At 38.6% G+C, this 23,619-nt stretch overlaps 1 protein-coding gene across 1 annotated transcript in view; it reads right to left on the minus strand.

Annotated features, from left to right (window-relative positions):
• Nucleotides 1-23,619, minus strand: part of LOC102148979 (cGMP-specific 3',5'-cyclic phosphodiesterase) — a 37,917-nt gene that overhangs the window by 13,092 nt on the left and 1,206 nt on the right. Inside the window, 2 exon segments of the mRNA XM_070238377.1 lie at nucleotides 5,987-6,272; nucleotides 6,274-6,573. Coding sequence (XP_070094478.1) covers nucleotides 5,987-6,272; nucleotides 6,274-6,573 — 586 coding nt within the window.

A 23,619-nucleotide genomic window follows, 5' to 3' on the forward strand; every position in this document is an offset into this window, starting at 1 on the left:
CCAGGGCTGGCTACTTATTATTTACAATGAGAAATTGTACCCTTATAGTGGAGAAACCCGGTGGACACCACTGTAACCAAGTTATCAAATTTAACACCATCAGTACTGGGATAAACTAATATCACATGCTTCCTGATAACATACACTGAGGAGGTCTGTGGTATGATAAAAAATATATTTGGTCTTTATCCCTGGTTCCTGGCACAGAGCTTCTAAAACCCTTAAAATTTCCTGAGTTGATAGGAGAATATTTTGATATTCCTAACAAGCCCCTTTCAAGCACAACTTAGTTCATGCGAATGAGATGATTCATGGGTAATTGAGCCCCAGATAGCTTCAAGATGGGGGCTGGCTGCCAGAAAAACCAACCAATTGACTGGAGGGTTAGAACTCTCAGACCCACCCCCGACCTCCAGAGAGGGAAGTGGGCACTGGCGACCAGGTTGGTGAAGATATCTATGTGCTGGGATGACGCCCCCCCACAAAGGGCATGTAAGTTCTGTGTCCCCCACATCCCATTCCTCACCCTATGCATCTCTTCCATTTGGCTGTTCCCAAAGTGTTTCCTTTATAATAAAACTGTAATTGTAAATATAGCACTCTCTTGAATTCTGTGAGTGATTCTAGCAAATAACTGAACTTGAGGGGGGAACGCCTGAATTTTCAATCAGCTGGGCATAAGTGCAGGTAGCCTGGGGACTCCATTTGTGGCTGGTGTCTGAAGTGGGGGCAATCTTGTGGGACTGAGTCCTTAGCCCGTGGGGTCTGCGCTGATTCCAGGTAGTTACAGTCAGAACTGAACTGGATTGTAGGACCCCCAGCTGGTGTAAGAGGAAAGAATTGACTGTTGTTTGGAAAACCAAACAAGGTCTCAACATCAACACCTGTGGTATTCCTGCCCAAAGTGCCTAACTTGAATCTATTCAGGAAAGACAGTCTACTAAATAACTGGGCTGTATTCTTCCAAAATATATGTCAAGAAAAATAAACACTAACAAACTATTCTGGATTTAAAGGAGACTAAAGAGACATGACAGGTATGTACAATATGTAATCCTGGGTTAGATCCTTGATCAGAGGGAAAAAATAACTATAAAGGACATTTATGGGACGATTGACAAAACCTGACTATGCATTGTTAGATAATAGTATTGTATCATAAAATTTCCTGATTTTGATAAATGTGTTACAATAGCGTAAAAGAATATTCTTGTTAGAAAACATACTCTGAAATCTTTAGTGAAAACGTCTCCAACTTAGATGGTTGAGAAAAAAATAATATGCATTATTACTTATATGCAATATATATAGAAAAAGAAAATGATAAAGCAAATGGGGCAAAACATAAACAACTAGAGAATCTGGGTGAAGGGTACACAGAAGTGTCTTATACAGTCTTGCAACTCTTCTGTAAGTTCGAAATTATATAAAAATAAAAAAACAAAAAAAGGAAACAACAGAGTAGACTTGCCAAATTATACACCGGTTTTCTTCCAGAGTGGCATTTTTAAGACATTGCCCCAAGATTATTAGAACTTTGAACAAAGACAAATATTGCAGCTCCCAAACTGTGTTCCCTGGGGCACAATTATGCCATGACAGATTAGTAGATTTGTCAAAATTAAAAGTTGCTAGTGTTATTTCTTTCTTCTAAAATTCAATTTGCAAATAATTTTACTCATCAGAAATTCATTTGAGAGAGCTCATATTTCTTTAGAAAAATATCTTGATAAATCCTTGGAGTAGAGGTGAGACCCACAGGGTGAGAGATGGGGAAGATTCATTTATCTGGAGAAAGAATGACAAGGGAGGAATGATGGAAGGATGGAAGGAATTAGCAGCTACGTGGTGAAGGCCACACAAGTGGAATGTGACCCTTACCTAAGACCCTCCAAGTTTTCTTCCAGAAATCATGGCATACATGGAGTGGTTGTCCTATGGAAACAGGAGAAGTGTCCAAGTTTTGTACTCCAGTTGACTTGGGAGAACGAGGGGTGTTTTGACAATGTAAATCCTTTGACATAGGAAATCTTAGCTAGGCTTAAGGTCACGGAATTAGGGGTTCAAGGCAATCTGTGATGGTTAATTTTCTATGTCAACTTGACTAGGCTAAGGGATGCACAATTCACTAGTGAAGCATTAGTTCTGGGTATGTCTGTGAGGATGTCTCCTCAAGAGATTAGCATTTCAATCAGCAGACTGAATAAAGAAGATCTTCACCAATGTGAGCAGGCATCATCCAATCTGTTGAGGGCCTTAACAGAACAAAAAGGCAGAGGAAGGGCAAATTCGCTCTTTCTGTTTGAGCTAAGACATCCATCTTCTGCTGCCCACCTGCCTTCTATCGGAGCTCCTGGCTCTTGGGCCTTCGGATTCAAACCTAGACCAGACTTACACCAGTGGCCCCTCGATTCTCAGGCCTTCAGACTCTGAATTACACCACCAGCTTTCCTGGTTCTCCAGCTTGCAGACAGCAGGAAGATCATGGAAGTTCTACCTAATTCCAACTGAGCTAATTCCTATAATAATCTCCTCTAATATATCTATATATATCCTGTTGGTTACGTTTCTCTGAAGAACCCTTATACACAATCCAATCTAGATATTGGATGATATCTAGTTTTCATATACAGTCTTGCACCGCATAACAACATTTCAGTTAACAACAGACCACATATACGACAGCGGTCCCATAAGATTAGTACCACATGGCCTAGGTGTGTAATCTAAACCATCTAGGTTTGTGTAAGTGTACTCTATGATGTTCATGTAACAGAATCGCCTAGTGATGCATTTCTCAAAACGTATCCCTGTGGTTAAGCAACCCATGACTGTACAAAGAAAACACCAAAACACATTTATATAGTTGTTCTGATTATTATGTGTCAATATCTTATTATTCATAAATGCTGTGCCACATTCAAGAAAGCTGCATAAATGATGGGCTGATGCAGGAGGAGATGGTGTGACTGAACATCAATATATAGGCAGCATTTACCAACTAACCCTATCATTGGTATTTGTGGTCTAATTGAGAATTACTGGTCTAAGTTGGGGAGCTTGTCTTAGATTTTAAATATATGAATGTGTAATTTTACTAGTAATAAAATGGTTGAATCCTCAAATTTAGGTCATTCTGTTACAAAGTTTTAAAGAGTGAATCAAATGTTGACCCCTTCTTACAATTAATTTGTCTGAGACTATTTTTTAATTCTTAGCTTCAGTCTGAATACTACTATATTTCATGGCTACCTCATGGTCTTCTGCTACATTACAACTTTTAAAGTGTTCTGTGGTCAAATAAGCTTAAGAAATACTGTTGTACAGTGTCATTTTTACAGATGCATTTTTAAAGAGGGAGGACTCAGAAAACATTAGAATGTATTTTCATACTCTGACTACTTTCACAAAGGCCATGAGACAGTATTTTGATTATTCAAATTATGGGTGGGGCTGAGAAATGAATTACTCATTAGCCACCGACTTCCACTGTTAATACCAATGTAAATTACATGTCACAGATCAACTCCACAGCTTCTATTGAAATTCCTAGGACACAAACAACTTCTGCAAGGCCACTAGAAACACAGATCAGGGTGCCGAGAGTGAAGTGGCAACATGAGGAACCCACATGCTAAGAGGCTTCACTCTGGGAGCGTCACAGATCAAGGGCATGGGGCCTCTTTTAGACAGCAGTACAAGAATTAAATCATTACGGGGCTGGCCCCGTGGCCGAGTGGTTAAGTTTGAGCGCTCCGCTGCAGGCGGCCCAGTGTTTCGTTGGTTCAAATCCTGGGCGCGGACATGGCACTGCTCATCAAACCACGCTGAGGCAGCGTCCCATATGCCACAACTAGAAGGACCCACAACGAAGAATATACAACTATGTACTGGGGGGCTTTGAGGAGAAAAAGGAAAAAATAAAATCTTTTAAAAAAAAAAGAATTAAATCATTACTAACTGCAAAACAAAAATTACATTGTCAAAACTTTAAAGATGGTAAGCAGATGAAACAAAATGCTTATAAGGGAAAAAATTCTCTGGGCTGAAGAAACATAAGCACGCGGACAGATGAAAACTTTCTCAGCAAAACTGAAGCATATTTATGGTCCTACTGTACTTGAGACTATAGTGCCCTTGAAAAGCGGAAACACAGCTGTCACCTAAGACAGGAAGGGAATTCCGCAAATCTGGCAGCAGTCCTTCAGCTGTGTCCTTAATACCCCCCTCTTGGAGTCAGCTACCGTGTGACGTTACTACAGAGCTCAAAGAGGACATGGAGAGAGCTCCATGAAGAATCCGAATTGAAGCAACTGCTTGTACAGAATGGATTCTGAAAAATATCTCAGGATTTAACCTTTCTGAGCTACGACATCTCTCCCCAAATCCCTGCCCTCAGTGTTCCTTACCAGTTACCATCATTTATTTACCCAACTTGAAACCTGAGTCACCTGTGACTCCTCTCTTCCTCCTCACTTCCATCTCCCATTAGCTCTCAAGTCCAGCAGATTCTGCTTCTTCATCTGAAGTCCATTCCCTCCTTTTGATCTTTAAGGCCAATGCCCTGGTTCAGGTCCTCACTTCTTCACACTATTACAATAATCTATCCTCCCAGCTTCCAGTATTTTTCCCTCTAATTCATTTTATGACCACTGTAAAATTCATCTTTCTAAAGCACAGTCAGAATCATACTAGTCCACTTTTCAAACCATCTTCAATTATTCCCCATGGCCCCGGACCACATACATACTCCTCAACCTGGTGAATTCAAGACCCCAGCAATCTCTGGGCTCTGCTCCAACAGCTCCTTAATGTCTATACTGACTATACCCCTACATTTCCATACAAGTGCCATGCGATCCAACTTCCCTGTCTCTTCTTCCAGCTTCTCTTTACATCTGGATCTCACCGTGCACGCAACTCAATCTATTCAAATCTTATCTATTTTCCAGGATCCGTTATCAGCATTACTTCCTCAAAGAAACCTTTCTCCATTTCCCCAACTCAATGTCATCTCCTGCTTCCATGAACCTACCACATTTTCCTTGGCATCTATTATGCTCTGCTTTCTATTCTACTTATCTATCTTATCTACTATAAGTTTCACTGAATCAATACTTATTAAGACTCAACCATGCACCAGGCACTGTATTAGGCACCAGTGATACAGGGGTGAACAAAACAGCAGTGACCTCTCAAATTACATATAAGAATGTCGAGCTGGGATTATCCCGGAACCTTTATGGTGTACTATGTGGTAGGTAGCTAGAATAATTGTTCTTTCAAAGTGCTAGAAAGTATTTCATAAATATATCAAGTGTCATTCAATTAAGATGCTTTGTTTAAAACCCATAATTCTATCAATAAAAAGGATTATTTTAAATAGAAAGTTTGAAGAATCGTATAGTATAATCTTTAGGTCCTTAATTAAAGACTTATACATAACTATAGCACAATGTACAGCAACTATACATAACATAGAACTACACGGAAGAAAGGATGGAAAGACAGAAAATCAAACTTTTTTGGTGTCAATGAGACTTTGAATGAGTGGATATGATTGAATGAATGAATGAATGAATTTTGAAAAGCCTATGAGTTTGGTTTCTTGACAGTTTTTGGACCTATCATGTTGGAATCTCAGTAAAATCCTCAGACATGTAAATAACAGATAGGAAAATGTATAGTGATGAGAGAATATAACTATGAGATGAGCTATGTTAAATTATCATTAAGGAGAAAAACAAGATAAGATTTTTCTCAGGTTCATATCCTTGACTCAACCACCAGTAAAAAAGATTTAAAAGATGGGAAAGTTACTACCATACATTCTAGTTTTAACTAAGTACACAAATTACTACCTCTCAGTTATCTTATTGCATACATCTCAGTTTTTAATAACACCCCCATTCACAGTAGTTGTCCAATGCCTACCCATGTTCCCCTCCCCAGCCCATCTCCAGGGTTCCAAAGGCTCCCTATTTACCTCATAAGCATCTTTGATGTTCAAAGGCTTACCAAGCGCTGCCACATGACCCACAATGCCTTTGTTCCATTCTAAGTGGATACAGTTATTGGAAGCTTCTTCCAGTGTTGAACCTTCTGCAACATCAAAGAGGTGGCTGATAAGAAACTTGTCGTTGGAGCTGTCCTCACAGACGAGGAACAGGGAATAGTGGTCAGCGGCAATGAGTCCATGGATGTGCAAGAAAATTTTGTGACACAAGGCTGTGACATCCAAAAGACTAGAAACATCTTTCACTAATTCCAAGTCTTGTGCACTGGTCCCCTTCATCATTATCAAACCTTGGAGGGGTTAGAGGCATCTGTTCCTTCTTTTCTGAGTCAGAGAGGAAGCTCACAGTTCCCTCAGAATCCTTGACAACAATGGGTCTAAGAGGCCGGTCAAATTCGGAGGCAGAGATTTTCCTGGTTTGTGTCCCAGGGGCGCTGCTATCTGCATGGGAAGTCTGCTGCAAGGGGGAAGAGCAGGATTCCGGGTGGCCTCTGGCACCTTCCTTGCAGACAGGGATGGTGTGAACTCTGTCAGCAAACCATGAATTGACCATCTCTCTGCAGAACAGAACACGTGACACATTAAATATTTCAGATGGAAAGGCGCTGCCTCTGACAGCTGCTAAAAATTCCTTCACGGTAAGCTGGTCAGATCATAATTCGATTTGTCATAGAAAATATAAACAAGATGGTTTGGTTAAGAAAGTTTTATTTTGAAAAACTGTAAGGGACGATTGCTTCAATGAATAATTTTAATAAAGTATGACTCCCATATATACATATTTTCAGATACCTGATTTACAACACATCAAGCATCAAGTCTGCTTTTCTCAAAACCAGTTTATATTAAAGTAAAAGACACTAAATTTGACAATAGTCTTAAGAAAACATAAATAGGGAAATTAATCTGCTGTTTAAAACATACAACTTGTTCTGAAGTTAAATATTTGAAAGTTAAAGATAAATATTTATCTAAATTTGGCTAGCAATATGCTTGATTTTAGATAGTTTTATCTATATTGCTATATATAGATTAGATTTAGAAGGGGAAATGGGAAATGCAAACAATTTTATCTGATAGAAAGACTAGACTTCTGTAAATATCCTAATAATGATGAATGGTAAAAATGATTTATTCTAGATTACCTACTCCTGGTATAAAGGAAGAAAGTTAAAAAGTAGGCAATACCTAATTTTAAAAATTCAATCCAAGAAAACTTAAATTATTTATGTTTTTAATGTACCCTCCTGTGGAAGAAACCTATTTGAGCTAAAGCCTTCACAGTGGGTGATTTTTTTAAACAAACATACCAGATCATACACATCCAAATGATTATTCATTTCAAATAATTCCCCTTGGAAAGCCATAGTCTTATACCAATTGATACTACCATTACTTTAGACATTTTTGGAACTCTTCTTTTGAAACTAACTTCTAAGAAAATTTGTAAGCCAAATAAGATTAGTTTTATCTAAAAGTTAGATCTTGGTTTTCACTAAGCCGTCCTCTCAAAAAACAAAGACCCAATAAAACCTAGACTAACAGCTAACTTACTATCTAGCTCATGCACAAGACTTGACTTTCCCCAAAACTCAAATTTACCTTCAAAAGATAAAAACTTGCTACTGCTGAGAATACTTAAAAGAATGTGCCCATAATAAGAACAACGCAATCTCTACCCTACAATAACATAGGGATTATTTTCACCAAATGGCAAGACAAAAAAAGCTTGCCAATGCCCAGGGTATTTCCTGTAGTACTATTTGTTTTAGCGAAGGTGAGAAGAAACCTAATAACACCAATGGGAGGCTAGCTAAACGCATTTATCCTATGGACCACTAGGCAGACAGTGAAAGATGGTCATATGCACTGATACAAATAATCTCCAGATTTATTAAGTGAAAAAAGAAGAAAGCTGAGGGGAAAAGAAGAGGTTGTCCTATTTCTGAGTTTCCACTAAGTCTTTCATTTATGGGATGCTCCCTTAATTATTTTACTTTGAACAACACTGTATTGTTTGGTAAATATATATTATTCTGAAATGGTGCCAGTCTAGAATGAAATGGGCAAAAAAATAACACAGATATTATCCGGATGCCCTCAAAATTTCAAGCATTGGATGCAGTTATAAAACCCCTTTAAAGCTCTCTTTTAAAAGTAACACAGTAGACAGGTCCATAGCACAGATCACAAGTATATACCCACCGCACAGAGTTTCTAAAAAATAACTGTCCTAATGCTTTATGAAGACATGCTGTGACTTAGGACAAACTTTCCAGTGACAGCAACATACACTGATTCAAATAATGCTGTATCTTAAAAACAGAGAGAAATGAGGGGGAGGTACTCTGGGAAATGCTTATATGGCAGCCGCAGTGCCAAAGGCAATTGATGTCACAAACACATGTGAAGCTGTCAAAAATGTATAGGAAGCTTTTAAATAAAATTGTTTTGTAAAATGTAAGATAGGAAAACAGCAGTACGTGTAAATTCATGGAACTTACGAGATTTTTAAATATGTACATGTAACTTAAATTGCGAAATCAATATGAAAATAGGTATTTTAACTATTTCAGCTACAAACCCAAAACGTTGCCCTAACTTATTTCTTATCTTCTCATTGGAAAATGGTGATCAACCTTTTTATTTTTTAATCAAACCACATACGTAACAACTCCATGTGGATATCTAAGCAGACAGGTGAAAACGGGGGAAACAATTCCTAATGCCCCTCCCAACGTCATCTTGCTCCCACCTCACTCCCAGCCAGTCTCCCTCACAGTAAGAAATAGCACCATCACCTCCCAGTCACTCAAACCAGACACCTAGGAATTACTCTCAATCTCCATTTCCTTCCATTCTCACGTCCAATCCAAGTTGCATCTACTTGACTCACAAAACCTTCTATCCCAACCTGTTCATTTCTATCTCCTGTCCTACCGCTCTGGTCCAAGCCCCACCATATCCTACCTGGACTATGGCCACAGCCCTAACTGCTCTCTCTCATATCATACATGCCCCTTTCAATCCATTCTCCACACAGCAGCCAGAGTAATCTTTTAACAGAGTAAACCTTAAGAGCTTAACTACCCAACTTGGCTCCTCCATGAACTGAGAATAAAACCCAAACTCTTTGAAACCCCCACCGCGGCTGCTCTCGCCCATGCTGGCCTCCTTGGTGCTCCTCAAGCACACTAGCTCCAACTGCCCCCAGTCTGGAATGCTCTCCCCTCCCCTGCGCCGGCTGATCACAGCCTCCTCATCTCATTATTAGATACTTTTCTTGTTTATTCATCTGCTGGTTTGCCTGTCTTTCCTGACCAGATGTAAATTTTCATCAGAGCTACTTGTCTCCCTTGTTCACTACTGCATTCCCTGTCACATAGAAAATGCCTGTTACACAGTATGTCCTCAGTAAATATTTCTTGAGTGAAGTGAGTGAATAAATAAATGAAGCCTCCTAAATTAACTGCATCAAAAGGGACAACAGTCTTTTGAATATCTGAATGCTAGCATATTCGTTACAGAAAATCAACATTGTGTTTTAGCTATTAACCATCTCTCTGACGTTAAGCATCATAACTGATCATGGCTAATTTATCCTCATATACGCTGCAGTGCTGACTACATGTCTCAGAGCCAGTGTTCAAAAATTCATCATGGGGCCAGTCCCGTGGCCGAGTGGTTAAGTTCATGCGCTCCGCTGCTGCGGCCCAGGGTTCAGATCCTGGTGGCAGGCATGGCACTGCTCGTTAGGTCACGTTGAGGCGGTGTCCCACATGCCACAACTAGAAGGACCCACAACTAAGATATACAACTATGTACTATGTACGGGGGGAGGGTTGGGGAGATAAAGCAGGAAAAAAAAAGATTGGCAACAGCTGTTAGCCCAGGTGCCAATCTTTTAAAAAAATTCTTCACGTGTTGTCTATTACTATAGTTAATTGTCTCACAAGTGATTTACCTCTAGATATTTTCTTGGAGACATGAACTCAGTATTAAATGACACAGGTAAATGGATCTAGTATATTCAGTCATTCAATCAACAATTCTTATTAACTACCAGTCCTGGAGGGAAGGAGTTTCTCATGACCACATTGTTGATTATCTGAGCCCCTGCGGTTATATGCTTGAGTGTGAAAACACATGTTATCAAAACCATCACTTATGAATCAACCACAGATCAAATTAAATCGTCCCTCACACCTCCCTCGTCAGGCCTCCCAGAAGTGTTGCAGTGCATGACCTACGTGGCTGGATGAAGTGGGCCCCTCCTCTTAAGACTAACTTCTATCCTCTTCCGATGAGTTTTTAATACTTCAGTCTCTATACAAGTACAAATCACCTGCAAACTGAAATTGAAATTCCTATACAAGATACAGAATTTCCAGAAGTAGACAAAAGTGATGCTGGAGAAGCATTCTAATATTACGCAGAGCCACTGACGAACAAGAGCTATGCCCAATTAAAGACCAGCTAACAACTGAAGAAAGAATCAACCAGGATAATGAGATAACAGATACTTGAAAAGAGAATTCTGTTCAAATAATTACATTCTAGACTAAGAAAGGCCCTTGGAAAAACTGATGAAGTTTTCAAATATTAATTCAAAAAAACTATTTTTTGGGGGAAAAAAAATCTCTTTATGATCCTGCTGCAAAAGTCAAACATGAGGTACACATGTATTTATATGATAAACATGTGCCATGGTTTATGGTATAGTTTTGTCAGAAAATCAATTGTTTATTGTAAAAATTAGCAAGGAGTTTTCATTATAATCTCAATTTTATGAAATCTAAAATAAGATAAATTTACTTTCATAATCTACGGTTCCATTTTTCAAGATAAAGTTCCAATTAAAACATTTTCACTGCTATTTTAATTGAATTCACTTTTAAGCGTCCTTTTTGTCTAGAATGAATTATTCTCATGAGGTAAAGATCGCTGAGCAGGGCTGGGCACCAGGGAAATGGTAATGAGCAACCTCAGATAAATTATTAACTGACCTCTCCTCCCCAAACTGAAGTTTATTTTGTGTTCAGAGGTTAATTTATATATATATTGGATCTTGCTGTCATATCAAATTAAATGTAAATGCACACAAACGAATAAAGATGGAAAAGGTGACTGTAAACATGTCAAATATAAGGGTAAAAAGTACTAGATGGGACTCAAGAAAGCTGCGTGGTGATTCTGACCGGGCAAATCACTCCTATGACCTTGCATACGATCTCTGTTTTCCCTTCTTGCTCTTCCTTGATTGTATGGGACTTTGAAAACTATTTACATTAGTGATACTGAGGGTAAAAAAGCACCTTTTATTTAAACCTAGTGAGACAGGCATTAACAATCCTGCTTTGTCAATGATGAAGCTAAATTAAATGGTTGAACCAAACATACTCTGCTATTTGGTAGCAAAACCAGGTCTCCTGTTCCAAGTCTTACAGCCTGGAAGAATACAAAAGTTCGGGAACCTCAGTGCTTGTCATGAAGAAGGCCTCCATAACCTCCCGCTGCATCAGAAAGGGTCAAAGTCAAATTCAGGCACATGAGGCCAGGGAGAGTAAGATCACTTCCAATAACAGTCTCTAACTTCTTTCCATCCAGATCACAAAAGGATGGCACACTCAACCACAGAGGTAAGAACTCTGCCTCAGAGGACTCAAGAGAACAAAGATTCTTAAGGTTAGTGTCCTTAAAAAACCTGCCTGAATCCCACGTCTGTATTTCTCTGAAAACAGGTCACATTTAAGAAATCTAAGACAAGGCACTAAACAGAATGTATTATAAATGTGTTCGAGACAAGAGTCATTCTTAGGGTTGCTTGATTTAGCAAATAAAAATACAGGACATTCAGTTAAAATTGAGTTTCATATAAACAATGAATAATTTTTTAGTATAAGTAGTATCTGAAATTCAAATTTAACTGGGTGTCCTGTACTTTAGCCGGCCACTCTAGTCATTCTATCTTCTGTTTTTCCCAACTGGAATTGTTGGCAGAAAGACCACAAAGAAACGGTAAGGTCTATGCAGCATACTAATGAGTTCCAGGCTATCAAATCTCTAATACTAATTTTATCATCAAAAGAGCACAAAGGATCCTGTATACAACACTGTGCTCCTGTGTATGGATAAAGGAACCTTTTGAAAGCTCCTGGATTAATAATTTGTGGCATAAAATTCCTCCTTAAATCAAGCTTTCTCCTGTTACTCTCAAAACCATACTATATAATATATTTAATTGAGAAAAAACAAACTGCAGTCGACATATAAAAGACAGATTGACTAACTGCTAAAAATTTGGGGGACGACAAAGCATTAAGAAGCTGTGTTTTTTACCCATGAATCCTAAATTCTAATCTAGTCTTAGCATTTGCTACTAACAGGATGTGTAACCAGTGGCAGACTTCTCTTTCTGCATTTCAATTTCATCCTCTATAAACAGGGCAAATACCACCTATTCTGACTTCTTTTCGAAGTGCAAGGTGCTGACTTCAGCAGGGTATGAAGTCAAGAATACCAAACTGGCGGTCAGCAGATAATTCCAGTTCCAGCTACAAGACGACACATATGTGAGGGTGAACTAGTTACAATTTCTCTGGAGTTCAGGTTCTCCAGGTGTAAAAATGGGCAGCTGTATTAACAGGCCATGAAGACCCCACAACGGCTTATGGTATCAAAGGCCAGGCGGGCATCATTAGGTCAATCAACTTCCTTAGCCTCTTTTTGTCCCTTGGCTTCCTCATTTTTACATAGCCTTACTCCTTCACTCACCGCACAGGGCTGACATACGAGTCAGATAGGAAATGCGTGTGGAAGCATTTCAAAATCTCTCCCACGTATTTAACGTTTTGCTGTCTCACATGCTTTAGTACTCATCCCAATGGAGATGTAGGGCTGGGGTAAGGAGCAACGGCTATTTCCTCATAAAATTCTGCCAAGAGAACCAGGGAAAAGACAAGGGAAAAAAGGTGGTGTTCCTGGGTACAGGCCCACAGGCTGAGGGGGCTTCATGGGGTCTGGAAACAGGCTGACTACATGCACCCTGAGGACTCGAAGTCCTTGGCCAAAGCAGATACTTCAGAATGCCATTCTTTATAGACTCTCCCTAAGTTTTACCCCAAAAAAGAAGAGTTACATCCTAACTCTACATAAGTTACACCCTAGCCATCCGAGCAAAAAGAACGAAGGGGACATCTGTTCCACAAAGGTATTTTACCCTTTGCTACCAGCACTAGTTAACTCAGAGACTTGACTTCCATGTGCAAGCCTGTCCTTGCTCACTGCCCTGCAAACCTGGGAGCACTCACAAGCAGAGCGGTCGTCTTGAAGTCTTTGAGTTGATTTAACGTTTACAAGGCTCTTAATGAAAGACAACAGGCCCTAGACACTGGAAACAAAGCCATGCCCAAGGGAGAGGCGATGAAAACTGATGCCAAGGCTTTATAATCAATGACGAGATCCTCATGCTTAACATCCCATCCAAACCATTCCCTGTCCCCTCACCACATGTTTCATTATCCTCCAGTCATTTATTTCCATCCTCATCTTATTACACACAAAAGTTCTTACCTCATAAATGAGTTGTATTATACACCAATTTTAAGTGGGTAAATTAGATTTAGTTTTGTTTTAGACTTTTTCCAATATGTCTTAAAATAACTGGAGAAATCTCAGAGGGGACCAAAAATCAATGTTGGGAGTTATTCTGCTCAGGTAACACAAATGCAAATCCTATCTGTGGCTTCAAACCTGTATTCTGCATACCACAGACGCTGCGCAGGATCGCTGAACAACCCTTTCCCACACTGAGCAAGTCAAGAACCCAAAACACTGATAGGAATTAGACAGTAGGAAATAAAACCAATGGAAGCTGCCAAAAACTTGCTATAAGTTGTCAAAAATGTAACTTGAATTTTAAATCTCAAATCTCTTTTGAACAATGAATGCAATCAATCCCCGTTTATTGTCCTAATATTCTATTTCAGAGAAGACTTTTGCAGCTCAAACTGCTCCTCCAATGACAATCTGATATAAAAATCAGTGTCATGAAGAATAACGCTCAACACATTTTGATTTCATGAGGCTTCTTTACAGCACTAACAGCACTGTGCCCTTCAAGACGGTGTTACAACGTGGGTGGAGTGCCCTTCAAAACTAAATTGAGTTCACACACTCACAAGGCCAGGCAGCCGGGGTCTAGCAGTGGCTGCAGGCAAAAGCTGAACTTGACATTTCCAGGGCCGGACATTTTGCTATGTCTTTACTAACACACAGAGGGATGAATACATTCATTCTTGAATGATAAAAAACATCAAAGGAATTCTAGGGGGGTAGGAAGCTTAGAAGGTGAACTGTCCTTCTTTTACAATGGTTGTAACACAAGGCTTATTTCATCAAAATTACACACATGGCAGAGAGAAAGCGCTATATATTCCATTCTACACTTCCTATGTGCTCATATGTGTCAGGTAGATGAAAAGTGTATCATAGACTCAATTAAGTTATTGATTAAATTTCATGGTGCCAAGCGAGTAATACCTTTTTTAGGGATATAAATAAGTTTTGTATATTGGGTACACTTGATCTCATACTTTCTAAAAATTTTATAGATCAGTAACATTCAGTTAAAAAATGAAAATATGGCACATCCTGTTAAGAATCAAAACTTTCCCCCTTTCCCAATTTCTCATTTTCACTCAAGATTATTATAAACCTATCACAGGAAAGAAAACTATAATTTATTTTGTGTTCTGGAAATTTACTACTAATCTAGACAAGTCACAGCTTCCTCCAAATGCCTACTATCTAGAAGTATTAAATAGGATATGCAAAACTTATCAACAGGAAGGAGGGACCCAAGCTCTTGCATGGCATTTCAAATATGATTAGCAAAAGGGACACATACACACACACACTATTGCCTGTGTCCATAAGGGCTCCATGCAGCAATAACTTTACTTTCTACTAAAGCTGAACCGCTTACTCATCTTACAAAAGAAATCTTCAAAAAGACAGAAATGTCTAAAAATTCATATTCAATATTCCAGATGTCTTGAAAGGGAAAAATAATTAAAATATGCTGCCTAGGTTTTATAGAATATTTCTTGGCATCTAGAAAAGTAAGGAAAAAGAAAAACTTACAACGTAAAGTAAAATTGTGATATAAACACAATAACTCTCATGAGTTAAAAATCTAATTAGGGACCACGCCATGGCCGAGTGGTTAAGTTCACGCACTCCGCTTCGGCGGCCCAGGGTTTCAAGGGTTCGGATCCTGGACATGGACATGGCACCGCTCATCAAGCCATGCTGAGGCGGCATCCCACATGGCACAACCAGAGGCACTCACAACTAGAATATACAACTAGGTACTGGGGGGCTTTGGTGGGGAGAAGAAAAAAAAAAGAAGATTGGCAACAAATGCTAGCTCAGGTGTCAATCTTAAAAAAAAATTGTAAAAAAAAATGTAATTAGATTTTAGATGAAACCTACTTGTAGAGCAACTAGTTTAATGTATTTTGTACTCTTGCCTAAAATAATGTATCAAAGGATAAAAATTATTTTGAAAATATACTGTACTTAGGGTATTTCATGTTCTAATACTAAAAATATAATTGTAATGGCCTAGTACCTAAACTGTCAGCCACTGTATTTTAAAAAGTCATTTGAGAGTTCCCACTTTTTATACTCTCAAATTATATATGGAAACTAAACCCACTTGGGCAAGGTCTCTAGGCACATCATTTAGTAAGATGCTTGCACAGTAAGAGGCCCTAGGAGAAACTTCCACCTCTTCCTGAGTGAGAGTCACATGACATTAACTCTAGGAGCCTTGCTTTGCTTCCAGGAATACGGACAGTGAATTCCAGCAGAGCATGGTGCTTAAGGTCCCAGGTGGCAAAGACTTAGCCTTCAATCCCAGAACTACTACTATCTAAGAGTGAGACCTTAGATACATTAATTACTCTCTCTCTAAAATGGAGATAATGGCAATAACCCTCATAGGGTTCTTAAGAAAAAGGAAATGATGCCCATAAAATGATAGCATGGAGTCTGGGACACAATGTTTTTAAAGATTTTATTTTTCCTTTTTCTCCCCAAACACCCCCGGTACATAGTTGTATATTTTTAGTTGTGGGTCCTTCTAGTTGTGGCATGTGGGATGCCACCTCAGCATGGCTTGAGGAGTGGTGCCATGTCCATGCCCAGCATCCGAACCAACAAAACCCTGGGCCACTGAAGCAGAGTGCACAAACTTAACCACTCGGCCACGGGGCCAGCCCCCTGGGACACAATGTTTAACACATGATAGCTACTGTTTTTAAGTTAACCAATTAAATGGAGTATACTTTCAAAAGTGATTTATTTTAATTTTTTTTGCTTGAGGAAGATTAGCCCTGATCTAACATCCATGCCAGTCTTCCTCTATTTTATATATGGGATGCCGCCACAGCATGGCTGATGAGTGGTGCAGGTCCACGCCCAGGATCCCAACCCAGGAACCCGGGCCGCTGAAGCAGAGTGCATCAAACTTAACCACTAAACCATGTGGCCAGCCTCAAAAGTGAATTTTTTTTGTAAAAATAAAAATAATTTATTCGATGGGCTTCTATAGAATAACTAGATGTTAGCCAATTGTGGCTCCTAGTTTAAAAGCACTAATTTCTCTACAGAAACACTCATAAGAAAAAGTTGTTTTAACGTTAGCATTTTCGCAAATTAGTACTGAAAAAACATAGAGTCCCTAGACCAACGACTACACTTACATATGACATGATGTTCTGAGTAACACAGAAAGATTAAGAGCTGAACATTTAGTTGAGAAAAATAATTGCAAGAACGTAACTTGTTTTTCCATTACTACTTAGAAATTAATTTTTTTAAAAAAAAATAAGTTATAGGTTTGGGGGATGATTTTTTTCCAAAATATCAAAGATAAAATAAAACCCTTTGACTGAGAAAATATACAACTAATTACTATGATGAAAACCATAGCAGTATTTCATAATAACTGTCATTCTAAGTTGGAGAATGTTTTTAACACAGGATAAAACAATGCTTTAACACTCTGCGACAGCAGATTTGGGGATTAAAGTTGATCTGTTTTAGCTCCTACCCAAGGGGGCTCACTTGGGGAAATTCTGTAAGCAGGCTGATGCATGGGCCTCAAGGATGGCCATATAGCAGGTCCCTTGAGCAGTAACATTTGGGGAGACTTGTGGGGTGCCTTGAACAAAACAAGAGCAAAAAGTTGCACGCCCTCAATGATCCACAAAACACGAGTTCTCGTGTTTTTAAATCTACTATTAAAACATCATCCCTTTTTCTTTCTCTCCAGTGCTTTCTTCATCAGTCATGTGAATTAATCACTACAGCCAGAATTACAAAGAGTGTACTAATTTCCTGTCTGGAAAGGGATAGTTGATAACTCATATGGAAATCTACTAAAATTATCTGTAGGAAAAACATAAAAATAACTCACATTATAATGTTAGAAATTTTTCTGCTCTTGGATCCTAATTCTATACAGTTTTATTACATAGTTGGCATAATTTGAACTGGATCCACAACAGGTATTTGGAAAATACTTAAAGGAGGAAACTATTCAATCTGAGAAGTCGACACTCTGCTCTCCTGGTGAGAATCCAGAATGCTTAGAGCTGGACGAGATTTTTAAGCTCACTGATTAATCTGTCTGCCTTGATTCTCATTTCCTCTCATCTCCCATTGTAAAGTGGAGGTTTATTAACTTGCGGCAGTCACAAAGCTGGGGACAAACTCGGGAAGTCTGGTCTCCCATTCCAGTCACCTTTCCAGGACCTTACACAATCCACAAAGGTTCTGTTCAAACCATCAATAAAAATTCATCTAAAGAATGAGAAGGACACTTAAAGTCTATAAAACCCCTGTTCTGTTCTTCTAATTCCCATTTACCAGAATAAGGGAATGACCATCACAGTTGGTGATTATATTTAAGGCATTGATGATTCTCAAGGTAAAATAGTAAACAACTGAAAATCACTCTAAAAAAGGTAAGGAAATAGGCGTTATTTCCTTTAAATTTCTCAAGAACTCTATGAAGTGAATGCTCTTATTTCCATTCAACAGAGAAAGCAAATAAAGTACCTAAGGGCATACTCTCAGAAAGAGGTAGTTCTGGGGGTGAAGTCTGAGTCTGTCCTACGTGGGGCCCTGGCCCACCATAAACAGGAATAAATCTTAAAGGGTTCTGTACAGTGGCTCCCAACTCAGTCATGGTGCCAGCCCTTAGGGCGCATTGTGACCATGGCATCACAATGATGGGGGTGCTCCTGGCATTTAGTGTCTGGGGCCCAGAGACGTTAAACAGCCTGCAATGCACTGAACAGTCTCTCACAACAAAAAAAAGTGTCTTATTAGTTAGAAAGCTTTTGGTCCACCAAGATGCCAATAGCATGCCCTTTGGGAAGCATCGGTTTAGATGAATAAAAGATTAACATACTATAACAGTATTAAATGAAACAGGAGATTTGGGGCACCTCCAAGTGATATCCTCATATGGTTTTACATTCAAATTTGACCGAGAGTTGGAAGAGACCCATTTTATAATTCTCTGCGCATTCATAATCACGTGTATGAAAAATGTTCCTTTAAGGAAAACCTACTTACATCTGAATGGAAAAACATCGTAACTGAAACCTATGCTGTGAATGTGTAAACTGACTTGCTTTGCAGCTTAGATATGGGAGAGACTGGTCTATTGGCGTTTCTCAATCTGAGGTCTGAGAAGTCCTGAGAATCCAAAACAAGTATGTTTTGAAGATCTGTACTTTTTCTGTGAAAATGTTTTTAATTTTGTGTTTTCACACTGATGACAAGTAAAACCAAAAAAAGGCAAAGAAGTATACTTTAAATTAGTGGGATGACCACCTTATTACCAAGTACTGTCCTACAATTTTAGCAGTCAGGTTTATATTTGTGTTTACAATCACAGTGCAGCCGAGTGGTTGTAGGATAAAGAGAAAATAAAAGATGTAAATATAATATGCAAATATGCTTTCAAACCAAGTAAAACCCAAACGCTGGTATGCTGTGCCATAGGAATAAAGTTTCATGACTGTTCACACAGAGACCCAGTGGGAGCAGTGAAGGATGCCTTCTAAGGCAGCCACAGCAAAGGCGAGCTGACCTCACCAGACCCTCCAACGGGCAGTCAGGGCCACGTTCACTTTGCAAGGGTGAGTTAACGAATGCTGTCAATTCGCATTTGGCTGGAGTTTTATCATTTTATTCATAATTAAATTATAAATTTATTTTGGTATTACAGTTGCATAAACGCTGTAACTGTGATTAAATTATATCTACTCTTAAGAATTCCATATTTAACTAATATTAAAATAAAAGGACGTCCACATCCAAAAGATGGATGGATGGATGGATGGATGGATGGATGGATGGACTGAAGGAAAGACAGATAGACTAGCTAGATATACAGACAGACAGATAGAATTTGACAAGATTATTTGATCAGCTGAATTTCAGAGCCAAACCAATCCCCAGGTATCTGGAACTTCTGGGTGTGCCCTCATCACTTTCTTTTGGGAATTCCCTCTCCCCCAATGACATATCCAACTATGGGTTACCTGCCCCAACAAAGTAATCAGATAGCCCTATTCTTCTGGACACCGTGATTGGTACAGAGAAGGCATGGGACCCAAACATGGCCAGAGTAATTTTGAGAGGACTGATATAGATGAGAAGGTACTTCTCTAGAATCAGAAGTTTAAGACCCACATAAATCTGCCAAGAAAAACTTTTCTAGCACAGGAAGAAAGTATGCAGGAGAATAAACACAGCATAGGGGCAAAAAAGATGGATGGATGGATGGATGGATGGACGGACGGATGGATGGATGGATACATGGACTGAAAGAAGGAAAGATAGATTAGCTAGATACACAGACAGACAGAATTTGACAAGATTATTTGATCAGCTGAATTTCAGAGCCAAACCAATCCCCAGGCACTTCAATTATGTGAGTTAATTTCATATGAGTTTAAGTTGGGTTTCTGTCACTTGTGACCAAAAGCTTTCTAACTAATATCCTAGAGCTCAATAAGAAGATGTGTCTTTAACAGGGGAACATTACTTAAGTTTGAGAAACACTGGATTACATGATTCTCTCTAACTTGAAAGTTCAAAGATTCTGTATGTGTGTTTTAATTATTTCACCAGCTTAAAAGATCAGGATCTTTTCTCTTCTTATGACCTCAGCATAGGTATTCAACAGAGAGGAAATGATGATTCTTATTTTTTGTAGTTATCACTAGAAGTATAATATCAGGCGAGGATCTTTTCTCCCCCAAGTTTAAATATAATAAAATTATTCAGAGAAGATAATTTGCAAAAAGTTAATCTTACTTTACAAGTCAGAATTAAGGGAAAAATCTCAAAGAATGCAGACGCTAACAATGGCACAAGAACACTGTAAAAGCATGTTTCCTGCAAACTACAAACCAGAAGACCGAGGGAAAGATACATAGATCTCTTTAAAGGCTTTTGAAAAGCTTTTTAGAATGATTATCTAAATGATTCTGATGAACTTAACTCTGAGATCGCTTTACCTGTCTTAAACATTTGGTTGGCAATAAGTATAAACTCCTACCAATTAGAGAAAATGAATAAAGCACTTACATTGTGAAATATATATATATAATTCAAAATAAAATGAGACTACTGAGTCAGTAAATAAGATTACAGAGTTAAATATCAAACAGATGACTCATGTGGAAAGACTTTCTTCGATTTTTTACTCCTAGGTATGTAGCTCACGGGCACTCTTCACTGAGAACCTGACATAACAGATATTGCCAAGGCCACGTCAATCCGCCGTAACACTGACCCACTGAGTGTCCATCTGTCCAGTTAAACTAATTTCACAGGAAGTCCTGCAAGTCAGCAGCTAGTCTGCATCCTAAACTCAGAAATCAGTCATCGTTCAACCCTCCACTATCAACCAACTCAGGGATTTATTTAATCGCCCTGCAGTCTTTACGAAAGGCTTTTATCCCAGGAAGAGGTTTTTATCCTTCAATCAGCTCTGAGAACAGAGAACAAATCTAACTCGATACAACATAATAAATTTATACGGTTTAATAAATTATTAGTTGAAAAATGTTTGGGGGATAAACTAATAAATACTGAGCAGTTCCGATTAGCCTTTTCAATTATGAAAGAAATCTTTCCCAAGAATTATTAAAAGGCACTGGGAAGTTCAAACAAAGTTCTAAGTGAATTTGTGTTTTCAAATCCAGAGGAAGGGGAGCATCTCAGTAAGGCATGTTCTCTGTCATCAGATGAAAGGTGAAGACGAAAACTTTATCCATACAACTTGAAAGCAGTTTCAAATATTTTAAAAGAAAATGATATCAGAGACCAGAGTCAAATCATCTATTTAGGTGGAATTACTTAAAAAGGAAATTTTGTTACACGACATAATCAAAATGCTAAAAAGTGCTCATCTTGAGGTGCTGAAGACATGACCTTGTGAAAATACTGGCAGTTTCTAGAGACCTTCTGATCACAAACTGAAAAAAAAAAGCTACTGAATAGTACTACAGGCCTATTTAGATGATGTCATACTAAGCACACAGATATCTCCATCTATGACTAATGGCGACTGCATTAATTCTACCACATTTTAGGAATCATGATCTTGTATTTCAAGACCTGAATGGATCTGCATTTGAAACCTGGAGAACACTAGAGCTAGAAGGGCAATGAGAAATATCCTTTCAGGGGCTCCTACGGATTCTTCCAGAAAGGAAGAATTCAATCCACATGAGGACTTTTAGGTCACTAACAACTGCTTAGAGCTGGCTGTATGGACCCCCTGGTTATACACAATAAAAGCAAAAAAGGCCGTAATTGCACCATCAGAAAAATATTATAAATAACATTGAAGTCAGATTGAGTCCATGCCCACAGAGTTTTATCTTTAATACTAGTGACTGCTTAACAAACCATTTGTCTGAAAATTGTGAAAAGTTTCTATCCCTATGTAGTTATAGAAAGAGTCACTTTTAAGAGCACATAGCAATGTTTATTTTATATTCATCATCTGATTTTAATAAAAATATCTTGCAAACAACGATGTTTCAGCTGTTAGAGATGAGAAAAAAATTACCAAAAAGAAAGGATCACAAACACAGGACCTGGAAGGTCAACTAATTCAGCACAGCCCTGCAGGGTCGAATGAAAAGTCTACAACAGAAAACTACACGGGGTGTGAAGGTTCTGGGCTCTGATCCAAACAGTCATAAAAACTTGTCCTCACTTAATATTTCCTATTTCCAGTATATACCAAATATTCTCAAGCTTTTGCCTAGTACAAAACAAAGCAATAAAAAGTCAATTATATTACCCCTACCACACTAAATGACCTAAAATATCACCCACTACCACAGAGCTGATTAGTAACTAATGAAAGGTAACATTATTTTAATATGCTGTCAAGAATAACAACAGCTGTTAAGCGGCGTTAGCAGGGGAAGGCTGTGCTGTGAATGCATGAGCCTTAAGAGCCCTTAATTAAGACAGGATCTCTGGCCTGGAGGACTGCAAAGTTGTCTACAATAGTGAGGGTGGAAGTTTTCCACATATTGCGGTTACTAGTTTCAAATGCATTTTTATGCCAGTAGATTATGACTTGTTCAACTGACTCTCTCAAATTCATATAAACAGGCTGTGATTATGAAAAAGCGTATATTCTAGGCTCCAAGCTACAGATTTTAATGGGGTGCTTAGCTCCAGAGCTGAAGATAGTTACAAGAAACAGTGTAACAGAGCAGCACAACTGCATTCAAGGTCAACCAGAATTCACAGGTGTTTAAATGAGAATTTAGGAATGCCAGGAACTCCATTCTGTTCAATGACTGCTACTGAGTGCAGCTCATTCATGTCCGGGGACAGGATAGAGAAGCGTGCATGCATGAATGTCAAAGGACAACAATTAAATCAAATAACTAGAAATAGTTCCATCAACACGCCTGTTTACAGGCACAGATGGCCAATCTAAGTGAATCCAAATGTATTTCAAATCCTAAAACATGCCAAATGCCTCTACAGAACTATCCTGTTTCATGGGTTCCTGAATCACATACGGTATTCATTTACACTTACAAAGTGTAATAAAAGGGAAAAAAGCAAAGCAATGTGAGCTTCTAGTTAAAAAATAAAATCTTAGCTGTAAAGTTAAAATGTCTGCGATAAGTTTGTACCAAAACCATGTGAATCTTACTGGATTTAGCTGTTTGGCATTTTTATAATCAACTAACGTCCAAACTCTCAGTCTCAAGTCTCCAGTTAATGCCACCAAATTTCAGCCCAAACTGGAATATTGTTTTGTGAAGAACCTCTGGGTACACACAAGCTCTCAGATTATATTCTTTACACTGACAACTTTCAGCACTTTGCAACTCCTAAAATGAGGGCCTGTACTACTCAAATATTGGACACTTTCGCTTTCCAACTTATACGCAACATAAACTCTTCTCTTAAGACCATATGTACACACATATATATCATAGAAAGTGTTCAGCCTGTTGTCAACATCAACTATA

This window comes from Equus caballus, chromosome 16 (genome assembly GCF_041296265.1).
Source record: "Equus caballus isolate H_3958 breed thoroughbred chromosome 16, TB-T2T, whole genome shotgun sequence".
Classification (NCBI taxonomy): Eukaryota; Metazoa; Chordata; class Mammalia; order Perissodactyla; family Equidae; genus Equus; species Equus caballus.